This window comes from Lissotriton helveticus, chromosome 7 (assembly GCF_964261635.1).
Source record: "Lissotriton helveticus chromosome 7, aLisHel1.1, whole genome shotgun sequence".
NCBI classification, from domain to species: domain Eukaryota; kingdom Metazoa; phylum Chordata; class Amphibia; order Caudata; family Salamandridae; genus Lissotriton; species Lissotriton helveticus.
In genome coordinates this window covers 1,929,300,919-1,929,317,388 of record NC_136068.1, presented here as the reverse complement: position 1 = coordinate 1,929,317,388, position 16,470 = coordinate 1,929,300,919, and the positions used below count along the sequence as shown (strand labels likewise).

The 16,470-nt window shown below is 53.4% G+C and overlaps 1 protein-coding gene across 11 annotated transcripts in view; it reads right to left on the bottom strand.

The window, feature by feature from the left end:
* LOC144770912 (uncharacterized) overlaps window positions 1–16,470 on the bottom strand; it is a 347,728-nt gene that overhangs the window by 155,383 nt on the left and 175,875 nt on the right. For 10 of the 11 annotated variants that reach the window (XM_078655722.1, XM_078655727.1, XM_078655721.1 and 7 more), the window contains one exon: window positions 11,261–11,371. In XM_078655722.1, coding sequence (XP_078511848.1) covers window positions 11,261–11,371 — 111 coding nt within the window. The remainder of the gene's footprint in view (window positions 1–11,260; window positions 11,372–16,470) is intronic. The other variant, XM_078655719.1, reaches the window with a different exon arrangement.

Genomic DNA, 16,470 nt, shown 5'->3' with positions numbered 1-16,470 from the left:
ACGGGAAGTGGAGGTGATGAGGTTGGCAAGCTGCTCAGTGAAGGAAGAAGGGAAGGAGGGCATAGGAAGGGGGGGCGATAGAGAATTATGACAGTAACTGCACCCACCTCAGTTCCTAGGCTGAGGACCAGGTTATCCACTTCGGGGAAGATCAGAGAGGCGGTAGCGATGATTTTTAAGTTCTTGCGTATAATTGCTGCCACCCCACCACCGGACCGGCCCCCGGGGCGATTGGCATTCAGCAGATAGTAATCAGGGTGTAATGCCGCCAGGATATCCGGGAGAGAGTCGTCGGTGAGCCAAGTTTCAGATAATAAAAGAACATCAGGATTCTCAGCCGAGAGTAGGAGGAAGATGTCAGTTTGGTGTCTCACAAGAGAGCGAGTATTAAGGTAAAATATTCGGAGGTGAGAATGGCAAGGGGTGGAAGGGGTGTGTAGCGCGTCCGATCCCAAATGGGAAGAAATGTTCCCCGTAATTCCCAATGAGGAAATGCGAGCTTTGACATCGGGCGAGAGGGGGCATGAATGGGATTGTAGGCTCTTTAGAGCAGAGGGAGTGTAAGAGATCGCGGCTGCAGCGTCCCTAGCCCCTGGACCCGTCCGGCCGCGGACGGGCGCAGACGGGCTTAACTCAGGCGCAACTCCGGCGTGCCTACGACGCGCCCGCTGCGCTCGTCCGCTGCGCTGACGCATGAGGGAAGTTTAAATAGGCTGATGACGAGGGGGGTGTGGCGAAGATGGATCTCGCCGGCCAACCCTACCCAAGATGGCGCCCACGGCCGCTGGGAAGCACCGTTAAGCGGTGAGGCCACGGCGGGTGGCTTGGCAACCAGAGAGGTGGCAAGCCGATTGAGAGGTGAGGGGCGCTGCTAGTAGTCAGCAGGGCAGATTAGGAAATTATTTTAAAAATAATGTCTACCGCTCGTAGTCAACGGGACAGGAGTCAGGAAGCTAAATTGCACTGCTCGTAGTCAGCAGAGTGAGACAAGAGTTTAAAAAAAATTAAATTACAGTAACAAACGCGCGCAAGCCCTCTGCCACCGGGCTGCTAGCGGTCAATGCAGGTGAGGAGGCCTGATCAATGCAGGTGAGGAGGCCTGCTCCCTGATCAATGCAGGTGAGGAGGCCTGATCAATGCAAGTGAGGAGGCATGATCAATGCAGGTGAGGAGGCCTGATCAATGCAGGTGAGGAGGCCTGATCAATGCTGGTGAGGAGGCCTGGTCAATGCAGGTGAGGAGGCCTGATCAATGCAGGTGAGGAGGCCTGATCCCTGATCAATGCAGGTGAGGCGGCCTGCTCCCTGATCAATGCAGGTGAGGAGGCCTAATCAATGCAGGTGAGGAGGCCTTATCAATACAGGTGAGGAGGCCTGATCCCTGATCAATGCAGGTGAGGCGGCCTGCTCCCTGATCAATGCAGGTGAGGAGGCCTGATCAATGCAGGTGAGGAGGCCTGATCAATGCAGGTGAGGAGGCCTGATCCCTGATCAATGCAGGTGAGGAGGCCTGATCAATGCAGGCGAGACCTGATCCCTGCAGGCAAGGGGGCCTGATCAATGCAGGTGAGGAGGCCTGATCCCTGATCAATGCACGTGAGGAGGTCTGATCAATGCAGGCGAGACCTGATCCCTGATCAATGCAGGCAAGGGGGCCTGATCAATGCAGGTGAGGAGGCCTGATCAATGCAAGTGAGGCGGCCTGATCAATGCAGGTGAGAGGCCTGATCAATGCAGGTGAGGAGGCCTGATCCCTGATCAATGCCGGTGAGGAGGCCTGATCCCTGATCAATGCAGGTGAGGAGGCCTGATCCCTGATCAATGCACGTGAGGAGGCCTGATCAATGCAGGCGAGACCTGATCCCTGATCAATGCAGGCAAGGGTGCCTGTTCAATGCAGGTGAGGAGGCCTGATCAATGCAAGTGAGGCGGCCTGATCAATGCAGGTGAGAGGCCTGATCAATGCAGGTGAGGAGGCCTGATCCCTGATCAATGCAGATGAGGAGGCCTGATCCCTGATCAATGCACGTGAGGAGGCCTGATCAATGCAGGCGAGACCTGATCCCTGATCAATGCAGGCAAGGGTGCCTGTTCAATGCAGGTGAGGAGGCCTGATCAATGCAAGTGAGGCAGCCTGATCAATGCAGGTGAGAGGCCTGATCAATGCAGGTGAGGAGGCCTGATCCCTGATCAATGCCGGTGAGGAGGCCTGATCCCTGATCAATGCCGGTGAGGAGGCCTGATCAATGCAGGTGAGGAGGTCTGATCAATGCAGGTGAGGAGGCCTGATCAATGCAGGGGAGAGGCCTGATCAATGCAGGGGAGAGGCCTGCTCCCTGATCAATGCAGGTGAGGATGCCTGATCCCTGATCAATGCAGGTGAGGAGGCCTGATCAATGCAGGCGAGGAGGCCTGATTAATGCAGGGGAGGAGGCCTGATCAATGCAAGTGAGGCGGCCTGGTCAATGCAGGTGAAAGGCCTGATCAATGCAGGTGAGGAGGCCTGATCCCTGATCAATGCAGGTGAGGAGGCCTGATCAATGCAAGTGAGGCGGCCTGATCAATGCAGGTGAGGAGGCCTGATCCCTGATCAATGCAGGTGAGGAGGTCTGATCAATGCAGGTGAGGAGGTCTGATCAATGCAGGTGAGGAGGTCTGATCAATGCAGGTGAGGAGGTCTGATCAATGCAGGCGAGGAGGCCTGATCAATGCAGGTGAGGAGGCCTGATCAATGCAGGGGAGAGGCCTGATCAATGCAGGGGAGAGGCCTGCTCCATGATCAATGCAGGTGAGGATGCCTGATCCCTGATCAATGCAGGTGAGGAGGCCTGATCAATGCAGGCGAGGAGGCCTGATTAATGCAGGGGAGGAGGCCTGATCAATGCAAGTGAGGCGGCCTGGTCAATGCAGGTGAAAGGCCTGATCAATGCAGGTGAGGAGGCCTGATCCCTGATCAATGCAGGTGAGGAGGCCTGATCAATGCAAGTGAGGCGGCCTTATCAATGCAGGTGAGAGGCCTGATCAATGCAGGTGAGAGGCCTGATCCCTGATCAATGCAGGCGAGGAGGCCTGATCAATGCAGGCGAGGAGGCCTGATCAATGCAGGGGAGGAGGCTTGATCAATGCAGGTGAGGAGGCCTGATCCCTGATCAATGCAGGCGAGGAGGCCTGATCAATGCAGGCGAGGAGGCCTGATCAATGCAGGTGAGGAGGCCTGATCAATGCAAGTGAGGAGGCCTGATCAATGCAGGTGAGAGGCCTGATCAATGCAGGTGAGAGGCCTGATCAATGCAGGTTAGAGGCCTGATCAATGCAGGCGAGGAGGTCTGATCAATGCAGGCAAGGAGGCCTGATCAAATCAGATGAGACGGCCTGATCCCTGATCAATGCAGGTGAGAGGCCTGATCAATGCAGGTGAGAGGCCTGATCAATGCAGGCGAGGAGGTCTGATCAATGCAGGCAAGGAGATCTGATCAATGCAGGCAAGGAGGTCTGATCAATGCGATTGAGTAAGCCTGATCAATGCAGGGGAGGGGGACTGATCCCTGATCAATGCAGGTGAGGAGGCCTGATCCCTGATCAATGCTGGTGAGGGGGCCTGATCCCTGATCAATGCAGGTGAGCCGGCCAGATCAATGCTGGTGAGGGGGCCTGATCCCTGATCAATGCAGGTGAGGAGGCCTGATCAATGCAGGGGAGGGGGACTGATCCCTGATCAATGCAGGTGAGGCGGCCTGCTCCCTGATCAATGCAGGTGAGGAGGCCTGATCAATGCAGGGGAGGGGGACTGATCCCTGATCAATGCAGGTGAGGCGGCCTGCTCCCTGATCAATGCAGGTGAGGAGGCCTGATCAATGCAGGTGAGGAGGCCTGATCCCTCATCAATGCTGGTGAGGAGGCCTGATCAATGTAGGGGAGGGGGGCTGATCCCTGATCAATGCAGGTGAGGCGGCCTGCTCCCTGATCAATGCAGGGAAGGGGGACTGATCCCTGATCAATGCAGGTGAGGAGGCCTGATCCCTCATCAATGCAGGTGAGGAGGCCTGATCAATGCAGGGAAGGGGGACTGATCCCTGATCAATGCAGGTGAGGAGGCCTGATCCCTCATCAATGCAGGTGAGAAGGCCTGATCAATGCAGGGAAGGGGGACTGATCACTGATCAATGCAGGTGAGGCGGCCTGCTCCCTGATCAATGCAGGTGAGGAGGCCTGATCAATGCAGGTAAGGCGGCCTGATCAATGCAGGTGAGAGGTCGGATCCCAGATCAATGCAGGTGAGGAGGCCTGATCAATGCAGGTGAGGAGGCCTGATCCCTCATCAATGCAGGTGAGAAGGCCTGATCAATGCAGGGAAGGGGGACTGATCCCTGATCAATGCAGGTGAGGCGGCCTGCTCCCTGATCAATGCAGGTGAGGAGGCCTGATCAAATGCAGGTGAGGCGGCCTGATCAATGCAGGTGAGGCGGCCTGATCAATGCAGGTGAGAGGTCTGATCCCTGATCAATGCAGGTGAGGAGGCCTGATCCATGCTGGTGAGGAGGCCTGATCAATGCAGGACGAGGAGGCCTGATCAATGCAGGTGAGGCGGCCTGCTCCCTGATCAATGCAGGTGAGGAGGCCTGATCAATGCAAGTGAGGAGGCCTGATCAATGCAGGTGAGGAGGCCTGATCAATGCAGGTGAGGAGGCCCGATCAATGCTGGTGAGGAGGCCTGATCAATGCAGGTGAGGAGGCCTGATCAATGCAGGTGAGGAGGCCTGCTCCCTGATCAATGCAGGTGAGGAGGCCTGATCAATGCAGGTGAGGAGGCCTTATCAATGCAGGTGAGGAGGCCTGATCCCTGTTCAATGCAGGTGAGGAGGCCTGATCAATGCAGGTGAGGAGGCCTGATCAATGCAGGTGAGGAGGCCTGATCCCTGATCAATGCAGGTGAGGAGGCCTGATCAATGCAGGCGAGACCTGATCCCTGATCAATGCAGGCAAGGGGGCCTGATCAATGCAGGTGAGGAGGCCTGATCCCTGATCAATGCAGGTGAGGAGGCCTGATTAATGCAGGCGAGACCTGATCCCTGATCAATGCAGGCAAGGGGGCCTGATCAATGCAGGTGAGGAGGCCTGATCAATGCAAGTGAGGCGGCCTGATCAATGCAGGTGAGAGGCCTGATCAATGCAGGTGAGGAGGCCTGATCCCTGATCAATGCCGGTGAGGAGGCCTGACCCTGATCAATTCAGGTGAGGAGGCCTGATCAATGCAGGTGAGGAGGCCTTATCCCTGATCAATGCGGTTGAGTAGGCCTGATCAATGCAGGTGAGGAGGCCTGATCCCTGATCAATGCAGGTGGGGAGGTCTGATCAATGCAGGTGAGGAGGTCTGATCAATGCAGGTGAGGAGGTCTGATCAATGCGGGTGAGGAGGTCTGATCAATGCAGTCGAGGAGGCCTGATCAATGCAGGTGAGGAGTCCTGATCAATGCAGGGGAGAGGCCTGCTCCCAGATCAATGCAGGTGAGGATGCCTGATCAATGCAGGGAAGGGGGACTGATCACTGATCAATGCAGGTGAGGCGGCCTGATCAATGCAGGTAAGGCGGCCTGATCAATGCAGGTGAGAGGTCTGATCCCAGATCAATGCAGGTGAGGAGGCCTGATCAATGCAGGGAAGGGGGACTGATCACTGATCAATGCAGGTGAGGAGGCCTGATCAATGCAGGTAAGGCGGCCTGATCAATGCAGGTGAGAGGTCTGATCCCAGATCAATGCAGGTGAGGAGGCCTGATCAATGCAGGTGAGGAGGCCTGATCCCTGATCAATGCAGGTGAGGAGGCCTGATCAATGCAGGTGAGGAGGCCTGATCCCTGATCAATGCAGGTGAGGCGGCCTGCTCCCTGATCAATGCAGGGAAGGGGGACTGATCCCTGATCAATGCAGGTGAGGCGGCCTGCTCCCTGATCAATGCAGGTGAGGAGGCCTGATCAATGCAGGTGAGGAGGCCTGATCAATGCAGGTGAGGCGGCCTGATCAATGCAGGTGAGAGGTCTGATCCCTGATCAATGCAGGTGAGGAGGCCTGATCAATGCAGGTGAGGAGGCCTGATCAATGCTGGCGAGGAGGCCTGATCAATGCAGGTGAGGAGGCCTGATCAATGCAGGTGAGGAGGCCTGATCCCTGATCAATGCAGGTGAGGCGGCCTGCTCCCTGATCAATGCAGGTGAGGAGGCCTGATCAATGCAAGTGAGGAGGCCTGATCAATGCAGGTGAGGAGGCCTGATCAATGCAGGTGAGGAGGCCCGATCAATGCTGGTGAGGAGGCCTGATCAATGCAGGCGAGGAGGCCTGATCAATGCAGGTGAGGAGGCCTGATCCCTGATCAATGCAGGTGAGGAGGCCTGATCCCTGTTCAATGCAGGTGAGGAGGCCTGATCAATGCAGGTGAGGAGGCCTGATCAATGCAGGTGAGGAGGCCTGATCCCGGATCAATGCAGGTGAGGAGGCCTGATCAATGCAGGCGAGACCTGATCCCTGATCAATGCAGGCAAGGGGGCCTGATCAATGCAGGTGAGGAGGCCTGATCCCTGATCAATGTAGGTGAGGAGGCCTGATCAATGCAGGCGAGACCTGATCCCTGATCAATGCAGGCAAGAGGGCCTGATCAATGCAGGTGAGGAGGCCTGATCAATGCAAGTGAGGCGGCCTGATCAATGCAGGTGAGAGGCCTGATCAATGCAGGTGAGGAGGCCTGATCCCTGATCAATGCCGGTGAGGAGGCCTGATCCCTGATCAATTCAGGTGAGGAGGCCTGATCAATGCAGGTGAGGAGGCCTTATCCCTGATCAATGCGGTTGAGTAGGCCTGATCAATGCAGGTGAGGAGGCCTGATCCCTGATCAATGCAGGTGGGGAGGTCTGATCAATGCAGGTGAGGAGGTCTGATCAATGCAGGTGAGGAGGTCTGATCAATGCGGGTGAGGAGGTCTGATCAATGCAGGCGAGGAGGCCTGATCAATGCAGGTGAGGAGTCCTGATCAATGCAGGGGAGAGGCCTGCTCCCTGATCAATGCAGGTGAGGATGCCTGATCCCTGATCAATGCAAGTGAGGAGGCCTGATCAATGCAGGCGAGGAGGCCTGATTAATGCAGGGGAGGAGGCCTGATCAATGCAAGTGAGGCGGCCTGGTCAATGCAGGTGAAAGGCCTGATCAATGCAGGTGAGGAGGCCTGATCCCTGATCAATGCAGGTGAGGAGACCTGATCAATGCAAGTGAGGCGGCCTTATCAATGCAGGTGAGAGGCCTGATCAATGCAGGCGTGGAGGCCTGATCAATGCAGGTGAGAGGCCTGATCCCTGATCAATGCAGGCGAGGAGGCCTGATCAATGCATGGGAAGAGGCCTGATCAATGCAGGTGAGAGGCCTGATCCCTGATCAATGCAGGCGAGGAGGCCTGATCAATGCAGGCGAAGAGGCCTGATCAATGCAGGCGAAGAGGCCTGATCAATGCAGGTGAGGAGGCTTGATCAATGCAGGTGAGGAGGCCTGATCCCTGATCAATGCAGGCGAGGAGGCCTGATCAATGCAGGCGAGGAGGCCTGATCAATGCAGGTGAGGAGGCCTGATCAATGCAAATGAGGAGGCCTGATCAATGCAAGTGAGGAGGCCTGATCAATGCAGGTGAGAGGCCTGATCAATGCAGGTGAGAGGCCTGATCAATGCAGGTGAGAGGCCTGATCAATGCAGGCGAGGAGGTCTGATCAATGCAGGCGAGGAGTTCTGATCAATGCGGTTGAGTAAGCCTGATCAATGCAGGGGAGGGGGACTGATCCCTGATCAATGCAGGTGAGGAGGCCTGATCCCTGGTCAATGCTGGTGAGGGGGCCTGATCCCTGATCAATGCAGGTGAGCCGGCCTGATCAATGCAGGTGAGGCGTCCTGCTCCCTGATCAATGCAGGTGAGGAGGCCTGATCAATGCAGGGGAGGGGGACTGATCCCTGATCAATGCAGGTGAGGCGGCCTGCTCCCTGATCAATGCAGGTAAGGAGGCCTGATCAATGCAGGTGAGGAGGCCTGATCCCTCATCAATGCTGGTGAGGAGGCCTGATCAATGTAGGGGAGGGGGGCTGATCCCTGATCAATGCAGGTGAGGCGGCCTGCTCCCTGATCAATGCAGGGAAGGGGGACTGATCCCTGATCAATGCAGGTGAGGAGGCCTGATCTTTCATCAATGCAGGTGAGGAGGCCTGATCAATGCAGGGAAGGGGGACTGATCCCTGATCAATGCAGGTGAGGAGGCCTGATCCCTCATCAATGCAGGTGAGAAGGCCTGATCAATGCAGGGAAGGGGGACTGATCCCTGATCAATGCAGGTGAGGCGGCCTGCTCCCTGATCAATGCAGGTGAGGAGGCCTGATCAATGCAGGTGAGGAGGCCTGATCAATGCAGGTGAGGAGGCCTGATCAATGCAGGGAAGGGGGACTGATCCCTGATCAATGCAGGTGAGGAGGCCTGATCCCTCATCAATGCAGGTGAGAAGGCCTGATCAATGCAGGGAAGGGGGACTGATCACTGCTCAATGCAGGTGAGGCGGCCTGCTCCCTGATCAATGCAGGTGAGGAAGCCTGATCAATGCAGGTAAGGCGGCCTGATCAATGCAGGTGAGAGGTCTGATCCCAGATCAATGCAGGTGAGGAGGCCTGATCAATGCAGGTGAGGAGGCCTGAATCCTCATCAATGCAGGTGAGAAGGCCTGATCAATGCAGGGAAGGGGGACTGATCCCTGATCAATGCAGGTGAGGCGGCCTGCTCCCTGATCAATGCAGGTGAGGAGGCCTGATCAATGCAGGTGAGGCGGCCTGATCAATGCAGGTGAGAGGTCTGATCCCTGATCAATGCAGGTGAGGAGGCCTGATCAATGCAGGTGAGGAGGCCTGATCCCTCATCAATGCAGGTCAGAAGGCCTGATCAATGCAGGGAAGGGGGACTGATCCCTGATCAATGCAGGTGAGGCGGCCTGCTCCCTGATCAATGCAGGTGAGGAGGCCTGATCAATGCAGGTGAGGAGGCCTGATCCCTCATCAATGCTGGTGAGGAGGCCTGATCAATGTAGGGGAGGGGGGCTGATCCCTGATCAATGCAGGTGAGGCGGCCTGCTCCCTGATCAATGCAGGGAAGGGGGACTGATCCCTGATCAATGCAGGTGAGGAGGCCTGATCCCTCATCAATGCAGGTGAGGAGGCCTGATCAATGCAGGGAAGGGGGACTGATCCCTGATCAATGCAGGTGAGGAGGCCTGATCCCTCATCAATGCAGGTGAGGAGGCCTGATCCCTCATCAATGCAGGTGAGAAGGCCTGATCAATGCAGGGAAGGGGGACTGATCCCTGATCAATGCAGGTGAGGTGGCCTGCTCCCTGATCAATGCAGGTGAGGAGGCCTGATCAATGCAGGTGAGGAGGCCTGATCAATGCAGGTGAGGCGGCCTGATCAATGCAGGTGAGAGGTCTGATCCCAGATCAATGCAGGTGAGGAGGCCTGATCAATGCAGGTGAGGAGGCCTGATGCTTGATCAATGCAGGTGAGGAGGCCTGATCCCTGATCAATGCAGGTGAGACGGTATGATCCCTGATCAATGCAGGTGAGGCGGCCTGATCAATGCAGATGAGGCGGCCTGATCAATGCAGGTGAGAGGTCTGATCCCAGATCAATGCAGGTGAGGAGGCCTGATCAATGCAGGTGAGGAGGCCTGATGCTTGATAAATGCAGGTGAGGAGGCCTGATCAATGCAGGTGAGGAGGCCTGATCAGTGGAGAAGTGTGGCTCACTGGTTAGAGGAGGCAGACCTGGAAGCAGAGGTCAGCCCGGGACCAGGGTTCAATTCCCGGCTCGGCGGGGTCTTGAGTCCTAAAAAAATGTCCATGGACTCGACAATTCTCGCAACGGTGCCTACTCGATTCACGGGGTCAGACTCTGCGACTCTGGGCAATAACTTGCTTAATCTCCACAACGGCCCCTGCGGCGGGATGCCTGGCTTTCACCTTGCGGATACCCTGCCGGGGTTATCTCACAGGGGAATAACAGGACGGGTTCCCAAAGCAAGCGCTAGAAACCGCTTGGTGATTTGCGCTATATAAATTCCTGTACATTTACATTTACATTTACAATGCAGGTGAGGAGGCCTGATCATGCGCAGGTGAGGAGGCTTATAACACTGTCGAAATCTTTAAGGACTTGTTCCGTATCCACTGATCTCACACTGACCACCATCAGTAAGAGGGAGGGTCTGTTGGTTTCTGGTGATTACTCCACATCCACAGGAATCGTTTAGAGGACAATAAAGTGTCTATGAGTGACCATGAGCGATCACACAGCTTTCTTTTCGTACCTATGAACAATCTGCCTGAAGTGCATCGCTGGAACCCGTTCTTTTTACCTGATGCCTGTAAACGGATGACAGACTGGCTCCACCTGGCATCTCGCCGAAGAGGCTGGTCTCATCTACACGTTAAGGATCCTCTTGATCTTTCACAGTCCCTATGATGTCACTGAAGTGACGTCAATGGCCACCACCAGCTGCGCGGCTGAGATCATCGAACCACGTGCTCCCCATCCCTCGAGGGCGCCGCATCCCTCACCACCTGATGGTCTCATTCATAAAGCCATTTGAGAACATTAGCTTGACTTAGAGACACAAACCATATGTTTTACAAGTGCAAATGTCCTTTTTTTATTCACAAACCAAGAATCTACACTTACAAATCAACTTATTCAAATGTCATTTTACACTGTGATGGTGTAACATGACATGGGAGTAAATCTGCTCCTTAGAGTGAGGAATGGGCATTCCAAAGCTGAAAGGCCACACCAAGTTGGTGATAAACCACAAATTGACCAGTACTCACAAAGTTTTCACAGACCATTATCTTCCCAAATAGACCTTGTGATTTAGGGCTTCATTTAAAGTTGGAAGAGCAATTGTTTTTCAAACCCCACATCTCACTTTTCCAGTCATATCAAGTGCCTTTTAGCACGGGTCTTTGCTGTGTTTCATTTCCTTCTGCCATGGCAGCAGCCGTGGATGAAAATGATGGTGTTCGGTTGAGCTGGGATCGCTCCTCATTCTGAGCGACAGCACTGCCTCTCTCCCCCCCCCCCCGACACGGACACGGCAACACTCATGTGTCCAACAGACTCATGATCCTCTTGAAACGTTCACTGAATTCAAATCCTGCTTCTAAGTGGTAAGCTCAGAAATATTTTCCACCGTTGACTTACTTGGGGAGGAAGTGATATGATCTCTTCTCTCGGGTTCTGTGAGGTTCTTGCGCTTCAGCTGGTCTGTTTTCCCTCTTAACGTAAAAACGGATGTGATGAACGGATCTCCTGCTTTTAAAAGGAAACAAATGTGAGTTTCTAGCTCCTCATAAACAATTCAAGTAATATCAATTTGGATAAAAGTGTGTGATTACAAAACAGAACTCCTACAAGCAAATGTTACTCCATGTTGGCAAGAAGTGGACGACCTTGACACGTCACACTGGGTCCCTGCCCAGGGCGACACGACCTGATGCTGCAGGAATGGTGGCATCCACCAGCAGGAGTGCTGCACGGCTTCATGCACTACCATGCATTGCTCCAGGGCCAATGATCGCCAACGCCCTCACCACTGCCCTCCACTGTTGCTGCCCATCATGTGTTGGGCAACAGATTTAGTAAAGAGTGAGGGGCACACGGCTCTGAATACATGCCCCAGGCAACCACTGTGTAGAGAGTCGGTTTTAGTAGTAGTAGTAAATGAGAATTTATTGTATTCTCCAAAAAATTACAATAAAAAAATACAAATGATCACATTCGGCGCAAATACCAGGTGATCGTTGGGGGTTCTAGATGCACATAAGGTACAATTGAAGTTTTAAAACAGGTTGCTTAACTGAGGAAATAAATACTTTATAAGCTTGGTCCTAAGAATTTCATTGGGCGTATTATTGCACTATTGTCTCTGACCCTAAAACAGAATCTAACAGGCTCCATAGTTGATCTTATGTTTCCCTCGTTAACAATCGATCATAAAGATATTTTTCTTAAATACAAGAGTTTGAGAAAATACATAAAATGTGCAGCAGGGTTTCTATTGTGATTTCACAGAGTCGACAAGCAACTTTTCCTTTGAGAGATGGGTTCCATATCACCTCAAATTCGTAAATTGTGATGTAAAACAGTCTAAATCTGAGAAATGTCATTTTAACATGCCTGGCAGGTTAGACCCTAGATATTCTAGGCTCTGTGTGTCCATATGATTATACTGTTTTGACTTGCCAAGGCAGTGTCCCTCCGTCTGCGAGGTATAATCCTGCGGAGTAGACTTTTCTGTGTCAGTCGTATTAACTGTGCCAGCGACTCTAGATCGGGTAGTTTATATGTTCCTGAAGCCATGTTTGGGGATAAAGAATTCTGCTAATTAGGCCCACGCCGGCATGATGACATCAGTTCCGCCCTTTTTTCCGTGCCTTCGAGGCACACGGACGGACCGATGACAGCAGATATATACACAGTATACACAGTACACAAATGTCAAGATGACACACACAGTGTGAAGCAAATGCAGTAACGCAATTGAAATAAAACATCTCCTTGACAATAAAAACATTTACATTACAATAAACTCAGATATAAAAGAGTGGACAACGGGGAGGCGGGTGGGTCAGTGAGGAATCCACAGGCAGATATTGTATCTGCCAGAAAAAGCATTACCGAAGGTAAGTAACTTGTTCTTCTGATAGATACATCTGCCAGTGGATTCCTCACCTTGTGAATAGAGTCCCACAAGAGTCCCCACTCCCGGAGGAGGGTATCCACTCTCCTGTACGAGAAAATCCTGGAGGACAGCGCGCGCAAAGTGGCCCTCCCTTCTCACTTCGGTATCCAAGCAGTAATGCTTTGCGAAAGTGTGGAGGGAGGCCCAAGTCGCCGCTCTACAAATATCCTCAACAGGAACACCCCTAGACAAAGCAAAAGTTGATGACATTGCTCTAGTAGAGTGAGCACTTATACCCTCTGGAGGGTCCTTACCCGCCAGGGCGTAGCAAATCTTACTGCAGAGGATAATCCACCTCGAGAGCGTGCGCTTGTGCACCGCCTTCCCCTTCTTGCAGCCAGAAAAACCAACAAACAGCTGGTCATCCAATCTGAACTCTCGTGTTCTGTCCAGGTAAAAGCTCACCGCCCTCTTAGGGTCCAAGCGGTGAAGTTTCTCCTCCTCCTTGGAAGGGTGAGGGGGAGGATAAAAGGTAGGGAGGGTAACGGACTACCACTTTAGGCAGAAAAGCAGCCCTGGTCCTGAGAACCATTCTTTCAGCATGAATGGATAAAAATGGGGGCTTAGAACTAAGAGCTTGAAGCTCACTTACCCTCCTTGCCGAGGTAATTGCCACCAGAAAAATAGCTTCGAAAGACAAAAGTCTCAAGGGACATGCGTGTAAAGGTTCAAAAGGCAAACCCATCAAGAACGTAAGAACATGGTTCAAGTCCCATTGAGGTACAATAAAAGGTGTAGGAGGGAATTTATTGGTAAGGCCCTTTATGAAACGTAAAACAATAGGAGATTTAAACAAAGAGGGCTATGTTATGTTATGTTAAGGGGGTGCTTGTAAAGCGCACTATCACCGTGGGTATCATGGCGCTGGTAGGGTGCTGAGAAGAGACAGAGGGAGTTTAGCTAGTTTGTGGAAAGAGCCAGGTTTTTAGTGATTTGCGGAATTGAATGAGAGTGCCAGAGATCCTAACTGGAAGAGGGAGGGAGTTCCAGAATTTGGGGCCGAGGAAAGCGAATCTTCGACCGCCAGATCTATAGAGTTTAAAGGAAGGGACCACCAAGAGATGTAGGTGAAGTGATCTAAGATTGCGTGAACGACAGTAAGGTCGAATGAGGGATTTCAGAAAAGCGGGGCAAGAACCAGAGAGAGACTTAAAGATAAGGCACCCAAGCTTAAAGGCAGCCCTTAGGCTGACAGGGAGCCAATACAGTTTGATGAGGAGGGGTTTGGCAGACTGCCACTTCGGTATCCCGAGGGCAAGTCTCGCCGCCTGGTTTTGAATGATTTGCAGCCTGTAGATGGAACATTTGGGCAAACCATGGTAGATGGAATTCGAAAAATCCAGGCGGGAGAGAACGAGGGCCATAATGACTTGCAGCAGGGCGTCGGGGGTAAGGAGGTAGGCTACCTTCCTAATCCTGCGTAGTTGGAACATGCAGGAGAAGACCACCGTCCCCACCTGCGGCCCGAGAGAAAGCCCAGCGTCAATAGTGACCCCGAGACTTTTCACCGAGGCCACCGGAGTGGGAGGGGAGCCAAGCTCTGCCGGCCAGAAATGTGGGCCCCAGTAGATGGCGCTCTTGCCCGGCAGGAGGAGCTCCGTCTTTCCTGGGTTCAGTTTAAGCTGGTTCTGACACATCCACTGAAAGATATGGGACATGACTGCCTGGAAGGTGGGGATAGCAGAGGAAGAGTTTAGAGAGAAAATGAGTTGTAGGTCGTCCGCGTAATTAAAGACGGTGACGTCCCACTGCCTCAAAGAGAAAAGAAGAGGGCGAAGATAAAGATTAAAGAGAAGGGGGGATAGAGAGGAGCCCTGGGGGACCCCGCAGGGCAGGTGCTCCCTGGGGCCCTGAATGTACCTAGGCTGAGGGTCTGGGATCTCCCAGTGAGAAAGGATTTAACCCATGCCAGCGCCAGGCCCTGGATGCCGGCCTGTTCGACACGGTGGAGAAGGATGTTATGGTCCACCGTGTCGAAGGCGGCCGACAGATCTAGTAATACCAAGGCCTGGGAGGTACCCTTGTCAGCTCCGTCTCTCAAGGTGTCCAGGACGGCCAGGATCACAGTCTCCGTAGAATGACCAGGACGGAAGCCGGCCTGGTTGGCTTCGAGGAAGTTGGAGCCCTCGATAAACCTCGAGAGACAGGCAGTGACATGGGCTTCTAAGATTTTAGAAAGAAAAGGCAGAAGGGAAATAGGACGATAGTTCGCCGGGACGGCCGGATCAGCTCCAGGCTTCTTCAACAGAGGCACTAGAACGGCCTCCTTGAAGGAGCTGGGTACCGTCCCGGAGAGGAGAGAAGAGTTAAGCAAAGGAAGGATGCAGTCGGGTAAGGAATGGCAGATGTCCCGTAGTATGGAAGGTGGACAGTGGTCGTCAGGAGAACCAGACTTAATGCGAACGGCCAGGCTGGCTAGGGATGTAGGATCTAAGAGGGGGAACTGAGTAATAGAAAGAGCGTTGTGAGGGGGAATAGCGGAGTCAGCGCCCAGTGAGGTGACCGGAATGGTGTCCTTAATCAAAACAATCTTCTGTATGAAAAAAGTGCTAAGTGCATTACAGGATTCCTGAGTAGGGGCCTGGGACAGAAGCGTTCTGGAATCGGAGGTAAATTCGTCCAGAACTCTGAAGATCTCCTTCGACTTGCAGGGGGCTAGTAAGATTCTCTCTGAGACATAGGCTTTTTTTGCTGCAGAGATGGCAGATTTATACTTATTGCGGGCTGCCACATAAGTATCTCTGCTTGACAAGCAGTAGTCTTTTCTCCATCTCCGTTCAGATTGGCGGAGTTCCAGCTGTAAGGCTTTGAGATGGGGAGTGTACCATTTATGTGAGTTGCTGTGTCGGGATCGAGGGAACTTGGTTAGTGGGGCAAAAATGTCACTAGCTGACACGAGCCAGTTGGAAACTTGGCCATCTAGCTCGTTAATGTCAGGATTATTGAGGGTAGGGGGGCGTGTGAGAGACAAGTGGGATAGCAGTTTGGAGGGATCAACAGCCTTCCACTTACGGGCCATGCCACCCTCCCGCGGGGGAATCCTAATCTGACCAACCACAGAGATGGTGGTGTCGATAAGGAAGTGGTCAGACCACACACAAGGAGTGGTGAGCGGGTGGGAAGGCTTCACCCCATAGACCCAGATATGGTCAAGTGTGTGACCGCCACTGTGAGTGGGAGAAGTAACTAGTTGGCTAAAGTTCAGGCTAGAGAGACCTTCGAACAGTTCGGAGGCATGGGGACCGGCGTCCTTATGCTGGAACCAGTAGTTGAAATCCCCAACGATGGCTATACGTGGGGAAGAGGTAGCTAGGCTGGCAAGCTGTTCAATAAAAGATGCAGGAAAAGAGGGCATGGACTGGGGGGGACGGTAGAGTACCATAAAGGTGACTGCGCCCACCTCGGTCCCAAGGCTGAAAACCAGATTGTCCACATCAGGAAGAGTCATAGAGGTGGAGGCAATAACCTGGATGTCCTTACGAATTACCGCTGCGACCCCCCCTCCAGAGCGGCCCCCTTGGCGGTTGGTGTTAAGCAGATAGTAGTCAGGGGGTAGCGCTGCCAATATGTCCGGAAGGGAGTCGTCCGTGAGCCAGGTCTCAGAGAGTAGGAGAACATCAGGCTTTTCAGTCAGGAGTAAGTGGAAAATGTCAGTTTGATGCCTGACAAA